Source organism: Mastomys coucha, unplaced genomic scaffold (assembly GCF_008632895.1).
Source record: "Mastomys coucha isolate ucsf_1 unplaced genomic scaffold, UCSF_Mcou_1 pScaffold11, whole genome shotgun sequence".
NCBI lineage: Eukaryota > Metazoa > Chordata > Mammalia > Rodentia > Muridae > Mastomys > Mastomys coucha.
In genome coordinates this window covers 28,773,062-28,782,869 of record NW_022196893.1, presented here as the reverse complement: position 1 = coordinate 28,782,869, position 9,808 = coordinate 28,773,062, and the positions used below count along the sequence as shown (strand labels likewise).

The window sequence follows — 9,808 nt, the reverse complement described above, 5'->3', positions numbered from 1 at the left end:
TTTTGAGATAGGGTTTCTCTGTGTAGTCCTGGTTATCCTAGAACTAGTTCTATAGACCAGGCTGGCCTTGAACTTAGAGATCCACCTGCATTTGTTTCCTGAGTGCTGCACCAGGAGCAGCTCAGCATCTGTTTACAACAGCTGTCTTCTGACAGTCCTGTAGCTTGTCTTTTCTTTTCTTATAGACTCTTGAAATCCCACAAAACCCAGAAATTGCCTGGTGTGGTGGCACACACCCTTAATCCCAGCACTCAGGAGGCAGAGGTAGGCAGATCTCTGTGAGTTTGGGAATTCAAGGCAAGCCTGCCTGGCCTACATGTTGAATTCCAATTTAGGCCACCTAGGGTTACATAGTGAGAACCTGTCTCAAAAAAAAGAAAAGAAAGAAATCACTACTTCTATAGACTGGGTATGTTGAGTAGTAGTGTACTATAGTGAATATATAGTATCATATACAGTAGTGAATATATAGTATCATATACAGTAGTGAATATGCATGGTATCGTGTACAGTCATGGCTGTAGTAGAATACATAGTAGCAAATACAGTAGTGTATATGCAAAGTCCTGGGTTTGTTCCCTGCACTGGGGTACGGTGAGGGAAGAGATTATTTTTAAGTTTAATTAAATAAAAGAAGATGGAGAAATGAGTATAATTGGGAGGTAAATGGCCTCTTGGTTTTGCATTGCAGATTTGCTGTTGCCGAGTCTGACTGTAACTTGGCAATCGCCTTAAGCAGGAGTTACACCAAGGCTTACGCCAGACGAGGTGCAGCTCGGTTTGCCCTGCAGAAATTAGAGGAGGCCAGAAAAGGTATTACTCTTCTCAGGTCGTCCTGAGGTATTTCTTCAGCGACTTAGCTCACAGCACAAAGCATACCGGGTCAGAATAGTGCTCCTCTTACGGAACGTTTTGAACCAAGCTTGCTGTTTTGGCAATTTTAAATTTTTTTTGTTTTACAGTTAAAACACATGCAGGTGCGTGTAGATACTGCCAGGGTGTGAGTGGAAGCCAGGGAACCCCTGGAGGGAGTCGGTTCTCTCCTTCCACTGGGGGGCAAGGGGGCAGCAGGGCGGGCTGGGCCGGGATCAAACTCAAATTGTCAGGCTTGGCATTGATGCTTTGACCTGCTAGGCCCACCAGCCCTTCTTTTGAAATTTAAAAGATACCTTATTTTGGGAAAGAATGTATTGTTTGCCACTGGTCAGACTTTGCTTCATTTTTACATCATTGAACATTGCCACCGCAGGTGAGCAGGTGCCCTTCTGACCTTCAGATCTCATCTGCAGAGGAGGTGCAGTCATCTCGGTGGCTGGCTGTAGCGAGTCAGGAGGCAAGCACAGCCTGGTTGTTTATTAGTAAATCCGACCTTGTTATTCCATAACAAGACCTGTGGAATAATTACAAAGTAGGACTAAGCTGACTTTGAGTGGCTCTGTGCTTCCCGATGGCATAACCACCCGGGGCTGGTGGAGCCAGGTTTGTGAAGACTTCCTTAGGGTTTTCTCTGCCCGGGGAGAGAATAAAAAGTGTTTAGGAGCTTAGTCGTTGTCGTTAGTTCATTTTACGATAGAGCAGTTGCTTCGGTGTCACCTGTAGCTAACGGCTGGTCTGTACAGGTTGTAAAACTATCCCCGTCTTCCAAACGCCCTCTCTCCTGTCTCACTTAGATTATGAGAAAGTGTTAGAACTGGAGCCAGATAACTTTGAAGCAACAAATGAACTCAGGAAAATTGATCAGGTAAATTATAACCATTTAGGTTTGACTTTTATATCACGAAGGTGAAAGTTGTTGCTTAGATTTCGTATAAACTTTAGATTTTTTAAAAGTTTATTTTTCTGTGTATGAGTGTTTTGCCTGTGTGCATGTGAGCCTGGTGTCTGTGGTAATCAAAAGAGCATTGGATTTCCTGCAACTGGAGCTACAGACAGTTGAGGGCTGCCATGTAAGTGCTGGGAATTGAACTTGGGTCCTGGAAGAACAGCCAGTACTCTTAATCACTGAGCTATTTCATCAGCTCCCTGCCTCCAAATAGATTTCTTTTTTTTAGGATTTTGCCGTATATAGCCCAGGCTAGCTTCAAACTTGAAGCAATCATCTTGCCTCAGTCACCCAAGTATTGGAATTAGACATAAATTTTATGATTTTATTTCATGTACTATACAGTTTAACCAAACTGGTAAGGCAGAGGTAAGAGAGTGATACTGACCCTAACTGGGAAGCATTTTACAGGTTGGTTTGTTGACCTACTTAGGAAAAGTAATACTTTAAATTTTTATTTTCTTTGAATTCTATTTACAATTCCATCAAGACATTTCATTATAAGTAAATGCTATATACAATAAAAATAAAATATGGTTTTAAGAAAAAAGTTGGCGGGCTGGCGAGATGGCTCAGCGGGTAAGAGCACTGACTGCTCTTCCGAAGGTCCTGAGTTCGGATCCCAGCAACCACATGGTGGCTCACAACCACCCATAATGAGATTGGACGCCCTCTTCTGGTTCGTCTGAAGACAGCTACAATGAAGACAGCTACAGCGAATTACGCCAGAGCTAGCAGGGCCAGAGCGAGAGAGGCTGGAGCAAGCAGGGCCGGCAGAGGTCCTGAGTTCAATTCCCAGCAGCCACACATATGATAGCCCATGGCCATCTGTACAGCTACAGTGTACTCATACACATAAAATAAATAAAATAAATCAAAAGAAAAAAGAAAAAAGTTGGCTAAAATTCCCAAAACTATTGCTTGTTTTTCCTCCAAGGACAGTTTTTAAAGTTTTTTTAGAAATTTTTTTTTAGTTGAAAATAATTTTAAGATTTATGTTATTTTCAGTCATGTGCATGTTCATTAAAGGGCACTGGATCCTTTGGAACTGGAGTTACATACAGGTGGTTGTGGGCCACTGATGTAGGTGCTGGGAACTGAACCTGGGTCTCCTATAAAAGCAGCAGTGACTGACCACTGAGTGGTCTCCAGCCCAGCTTGGGTTGCTCCCCTGACCATGGGTGCTCTTTATCTCTGTGACCAGTGCCTGCATATGCTGTCACTCTGTGCTGCGTGAGTTGTGTGTCAGTAAAGGAACTAACCTCCTAGCAGCAGGAGAAGAGCGTAGTTTCCAGATCTCAGCCCTTGGGGAGGGAGGCAGCAGAGCCCATGTCTGAGGCCATCCTGTGCTCCATACTGAACCTGAGGCCAGCCTGTGCTCCACACTGAACCTGAGGCCAGCCTGTGCTCCACACTGAACCTGAAGCCAGCCTGTGCTCCACACTGAACCTGAGGCCAGCCTGTGCTCCACACTGAACCTGAGGCCAGTCTGAGAGCATGTCTTAAAAGGACAAGGGGCAGTAGTGAAGCGAGTGACGTGCAGGGCCCTGGAGGCTCCTGTCACTTGGCCTTTCCTTAAGCTGTAGCTGTTCTGCCATCTTGGCACGTTGTGAGGGAAGTGCCCATGGCTGAGGAAATCTGACTTTATATACCGTTTACTGCACATACATTGTTGGTTAAAATCTCATCTCCACTAGGGTTGCCAAGTATGCTTTCCTACGTATTAGGTCAAATAAGAACTGAACAGTAAATCTGGGAAATGGAGTAATGTGATTTCAGTTATTTTATGTTTGAAAAACAGCACCTACAATAGTGCCTGGACTATGTAGAGATTTGGCAAATATTTGTAGACTAGTAAATACCAACTGTATTTGCTGGATACTGCTTATTTTATCTGAAGTAGGGAGAATGTTGCATTTGTTTTATGTGTATACATATATATTGCTTTTACTTTAGTAAGTAGAAAGATTGAGTTAGAATACAGAGTATTGCAATTATTTGAGTATAAGGAATTTTAATGTATTTAAGTAGTTTACATTTCAGGTCTGATATAGGTGCATCTCACATTACATGCCTTATTTTAGTTGAGTGCTGTGTCTCCTAGGCTTTAACGTCCAAGGAAAGCTCACGGCCCAGAGAAGCTGCTGCTGTGAGTAAGCCAGCAGAAGGAGAGAAGGAACCAAATGAGGATCAGCAGGGCAAGCAGAAGGCCATCGCAGAGAAAGACTTGGTAATCCATCTGATGGGGTTCCGATCTCTGCATCTGTCCAGCCGATGTTGACGCCTACTTTCTTGTATTTCAGTTAAATTTCTGTCTCTAACCTCAAAAACGTTTTTTTTGAGTAGGAAATGGAAGTTAAGTATGCTAAACCGTCTGGTGGCTGCTTACTCAACATTGGAGTTACTGATGCCTTAGTACATAAGAATAATCACATGCAAAATAATTATAAGAGTGTTTAGGGTTAGGGAACAAACTAAATGTAGGTAATTATAAATCTAATATAGAGACAAGTTATAGTTTATTTTTATAATGTGCCTATAATTCATATAAAACTTTCTGACTGAAATATATTTTTAATTGAGAAGATTTAGTGAATTTTTTAGGAAAGAAGTGATCTAATTATACTTTAGTGTAATTTAATTTCATAATCGGTCATGGTGGCTGGCACACACCGTTAATCCTATCACTCTGGAGGCAGAAGCAGGTCAAATCTCTGAGGCCAGCCTGGTCTACAGATTGAGTCCCAGGACAGCCAGGGCTACAGAGAGAAACCCTGTCCCCCCCCCCCAAAAAAAATGAAGGATACATATTTATTTTATATTACATGAACACAAAGTACACATTGCATATATATATATGTATATATATATATATACATATGTATGCATATATATATGTTTGCATATATATGTATATACATTGTATATATATACACACACATATATGTACATATACATATATGTGTGTATCACACACATGCCTGATGCCCTCAGAAGACAGGAATTACAGCTCCTGTAACAGGAGTTACAGACAGTTGTGAGTTGCACAGCCAACCCCAGGTCCTCTGCAGAGCACCAAGTGTTATTAACTGCTGAACCATCTCTCTAGTCCCTAATTTAATGAATTTATAGCCTTTTGTGGGACCACAGAGGGTTCCTAAATTATACTTACGAAGTTCTGGGTTGTAATTTATTTGATTGATTATAAGCAGAAGCCCAATTTCAGTATAGTTTAACTTATATTGGAGCTGGAAGATGGTAAGAACACAGGACCTGGGTTCGATTCCCAGCACCCACATCATGGCTCACGGCCATTTGTAATTCCAAGTCCAGGGGACCTGACACCCTTTCCTGTCCTTCTTGGGCATCAGGCACACACATGATGCGTAGACAAGCATGCAGCAAGACACCTGTACACATAAAGTTAAAAAATCTCAACATTAAAAAATCTACATTATATTTAGGTAAATTAGTGTTATATAGAGTGGGCTGTGTAATCTAGTGCTATGCTCATTCACAAAAATTAACTCTGGAGCTGGGTATGCTAGTCTGTAATCTCAGCTCTTGGGAGGGGGTTGGAGGACCAGAAGTTAAGGCTGTCTTTAGCCACCTGGTGAGTTTTGAGATGGTCTAGTTATCCGGCCTTGTCTCAGAAAACCATGGCGTTTGTGATGCTTTTGTACAGTTTTCCCCTTTCCTCTATTTTCTACTTCTTCCCCTCCCCTCCCTTCCCTTCCTCCTCTCTCTCTTCCCTTCTCCCCTCCCCTCTTTTCCCCTCTTCTTATCCCTCCTCCCCTCCTCTTAAATCTCTTTCTCCCCTTTTCTTGCTTTTGAGTGCTGGGACTCAAAACCAGGGCCTTTGCCCGTGACAGCAAGCTCGCCATCTTTAAGCCACACCCCAGCAAGCTCAACAGGCCTTTTGATTAGTTTCTAATGTAAGTGAAGACTTAGTGTAGTGTCTGGGCCTTTCCTGTTGGATTAGTAGTCACTGATGGCGCTGTAGAGTAATCGTAGTGTGTTTGTGCTGAAAAGAGAATACTGTCATTTAAGAAAACTCATGCTAATGTATTCTAGATGTCTCATAAACTAGATTTTATTTGTTTTTGTATTTTTAAGTGTGTTTGTGTATGTGTGGTATGTGTGTATGTACATATATGTGAAGCTGGATATAATTGTGTGAAGGCCAGAGATCCTCCTCCTCTGTTATTCTGTGTTGTCTTACTACCTTTGAGACATGATCTCTTCTGAACTTGGAGGTTAATTGGCTGGGCCTGCTGGATAGGCAAGCCTGAGCACCTGGCTGTTTGTGGTTCTGGAAGTCAGAATTGAGGTCCTCGTGCTTGCTCAGGCATCGCTGCACGCACTGGCTGTCCCCGTCTCTAAAAACTCCATTAGCAATGAGAATGCAGTATAACCACTGACTTAATGTCAATGTTTTCTCTCGGATCTGAATTGAGGTAATGTTCAGCACGTTTTGACTTTCATACCTCTCTCCAAAATAACAGGGCAATGGATTTTTCAAAGAGGGGAAGTACGAGCAAGCAATTGAATGCTACACCCGAGGGATGGCAGCAGACAGCAGTAACGCGCTCCTCCCAGCTAACAGAGCGATGGCCTATCTCAGGACTCACAAGTAAGCTCTGCCTCCGTCTTGCCTTCAAGATGAAAATTTACTGTAGATTGCAACATTGAATTATTAATTAACAAAGTTAACTGTAGTTAATTTGGTATTTTGTCATTTATCTTCTTTGTTTGAACCCTTCCCCTTCTTCTAGTTTCTTCTCTTGTAGCGGTGCTGGGTTAGAGCTCAGGACTCTGGTATACTAGAGAAGTGCTTCAGTGCTGAGCCAAAGCCCAGCACTGAACAAACTGCACTGTAATTTCATTACAGTTAATGAGAGAGTGAAACATATGTATTATGTGAGTGTTAGTATCTTTATAATTCTATTAACATACTATATATATACTTATACTATATAAGTCTATTGTGTATTAAAATTACTACATGTATGTGTGGGTGGTGTGTGTGCCAGTTAGAGGGCAGGTGCAGAAGTTGGTTCTCTTTCCCCTACATTGGTTTGGGAATCAGACTTGGGTCATCGTGTTTTCGGGTTAGAACCTTTACTTGCTGAGTCACCTTATTTTTGAGGTAGGGTCACATGAAGAGAAGGAGCAGGCTATATTGCTCTTTTTGTGTTTACTTTTCTGGTATATGCTTTAGGGTCACACAGTATCGCAGGCCTCACCCTGTACTTGGAAGGAAGCTTTACATATTAGAGGCTACTGTGGAGCCTCTGCAGTAAAGTGTACGACCGACTTGTTGAGGCAGCAGACTTGTGGTGTGCATTCCCTAACTGTCAAGTTAGGTGGATGGAGCTGAAAGAGGAGAACGTGAGGTGGGGAGGGAACTAGTTAGGCATAAGAGCCTAACTTTGCATCCCCATAACCCACATCAAAGCTGGGCATGGTATCAGACCCTGTGATCCCAGCCCTGGAGGGAGGACCTCAGGCTGGCCAGGCCAGTGGTCCACTCAGTTGGTGAGCTCCATGCTGAGCAAAAGACTCCTTCTCATGAAGGTGGAGAGTGATGACAGACCCACACTGAGGAACATTTACCACACCCAGAAAGAGAAAGAAAAAGAAAGACATTCAAGTTGTTAGTGTATACTGTATATAAGAAATATTGTATTCCTAGTTGGTTTCAGGAAGATGAAGGGCCTGGGAGCAGGGAAATTGTGGACTATGCTTGGTAAGTGGTTAGCTTCAGAAGGTGCTGAGGTAATAAAGGCGTGGCCAGACTTTTGAGGCAGGGCTTTAGTACTTGAAGAGGGTGAATCCAGAACAAACCTGGGTGCTCTTCCTGAGGTGCCAGACTGTGCTAAGACATAAAAAAAGAACTCAGTAGTATGCTGGCTGCGGTGGTGCACACCTTTAATCCCAGCACTTGGGAGGCAGAGGCAGATAGATTTCTGAGTTCAAGGCCAGCCTGGTCTACAGAGTGAGTTCCAGGACAGCCAAGGCTACACAGAGAAACCCTGTCTTGGAAAACCAAACCAAACAACAACAACAACAACAACAACTCAGTAGTATTAGATTGGGAACCAGGGTCAGAGTCGGTCCCTCCAAAAGCTAAGCTCTTAGTTGCTAGAGCTGGAAGCCAGCTGTGATTGGGCTAAGCAAGGGAGTCACTGCTGCGTGGGGATTCTTTCAGACATTTGTGCTGAAGGATGTCTAGAGCCAGCAGGCCTGACGTAGGTCAGAAGGGGAGTTCCAGGGCTACTGTGTGTTTTATTAGTTGGCCTTTCCCACTGTCTTAACAGTTTTATAAGTTGAATTTTCCTAAATCCAGCTGGCATGTACAGTATGTACTTGATACTTAATGATTTTAAATGAATAATACACGTCTGTCGGTAGACGTACCATCTTCCCTTGTTAGAGATTTTAGGTTTTCAGATCAATTGCTAGGTTTGTTTTTCTCTTTGTCTTCCTAAACATTTATCTTTTGAGTTTTCTTTGAATTATAGTATGGGTTTCTGGTTTATGTATACAGCAAACATTTATTGAGCTAAATTGTGTCACGTGCCATGGTAGACACCACGAAGGGTGTTAAGTGTACAGATAGTAAATGTATAGTTGCTTTTAATAAATATGAAGCTTCTAAAAAAGAGGGAGAGACATGAAAAGAAACGATAATAACTAAATACACTGTGGTGATGCTGAGGGACAGGCTGCGGGCACAGGCGGGGAGGCACTGGCTGAGGGACAGGCTGCGGGCACAGGCGGGGAGGCACTGGCTGAGACTGAGCTGAGTGAGCCAGAGCAGTGGCTCTCACCCTGTGGGTCTCAGCCCCACAAAGGGACTTACATTACAGTTCATAACGGCAGATCCACGGTCGCAATGAAATAATTTTATGTTTGGGAGTCACCACAACACAAGGAACTATATTAAAGTTGCAGAGGCCACTGAGTTAGAGGCTCGTGTCCCTGCATGGATATTCAGAATCAAAGACAAGAGTAGGAGTAAAAAAGTCTGTGGTTTATATGACAAGGTGACAGAGGAGACCAAAGTCCTCCTGTGTGCTGTAAAGGAGTGGCATTCTTGAAGTACAGGGTCTGTGCACGCATCTAAAACGCTAGGCTAGTGCATTCATACACAGAGTTATGTTGCTCGGACAAGGACATGGTTTTCAGTGTGCTACAAAGTGAAGAAATCAGAGTAGAGGTCCCAAGCTTGGCAGGAGTTCGAGGTTGTTCTAGGTTGTCTGATCTACGGCTGTGGGGCCATCTCTCCTCACTTCCTAGTCTGGTTCTCTTTCCTTCTTTTCCAGATGGCTCAAAGATTTGGTGGAAATGAGAAATTTTTGAAAGATCTTTCTCCTTAAAGACAGAGTTTTGGGAATTGTTAATTGAAATTTTGTATGCTAGGCGGAGGGAGGGTAGCAAGTTCTAAGCCAACCTGGCCCACATAGTAAGACTATAGTCTTAAACAAAACAATGAAAACTTAGATTGTATTGGGTCTTCTTGTTTCTCTCTCATTAATTAATTAATTAATTAACTTTTTATTTATTTGTGTGTGTGATGGCCTGTGAGGTGAGGTCAGAGGACAACTTGTGACAACTTGGTTCTTTCCTTCCACCATGTGGGTCCTAATAATGGATTCAGTTGTCAGGCTTGGCCGCAAGCACCTTTATCTACTGACCCCATCTTGCCAATCCCAGGATTCTGTAAGCTTCATGTTGTTCAGTTAGTAATTTTACTCTGTTCAATAGATATGAAGAAGCTGAAAGAGACTGCACACAAGCTATCTTACTAGATGGCTCATACTCAAAAGCTTTTGCCAGAAGAGGAACAGCAAGAACATTTTTGGGAAAGATCAATGAGGCCAAGCAAGGTAAGACTAGAATATCTGACACACTTACCTGATGAGACTAGAATATCTGACACACTCACCTGATGAGACTGTAGAATATCTGACACACTCACCT

General features: G+C 42.9%; 1 protein-coding gene across 1 annotated transcript in view; it reads left to right on the top strand.

The window, feature by feature from the left end:
• Rpap3 (RNA polymerase II associated protein 3) overlaps positions 1-9,808 on the top strand; it is a 39,744-nt gene that overhangs the window by 10,794 nt on the left and 19,142 nt on the right. The window contains exons 6-10 of the mRNA XM_031354071.1: positions 692-813; positions 1,671-1,741; positions 3,927-4,052; positions 6,328-6,455; positions 9,593-9,714. Of these exons, the coding sequence (XP_031209931.1) occupies positions 692-813; positions 1,671-1,741; positions 3,927-4,052; positions 6,328-6,455; positions 9,593-9,714 (569 nt within the window). The remainder of the gene's footprint in view (positions 1-691; positions 814-1,670; positions 1,742-3,926; positions 4,053-6,327; positions 6,456-9,592; positions 9,715-9,808) is intronic.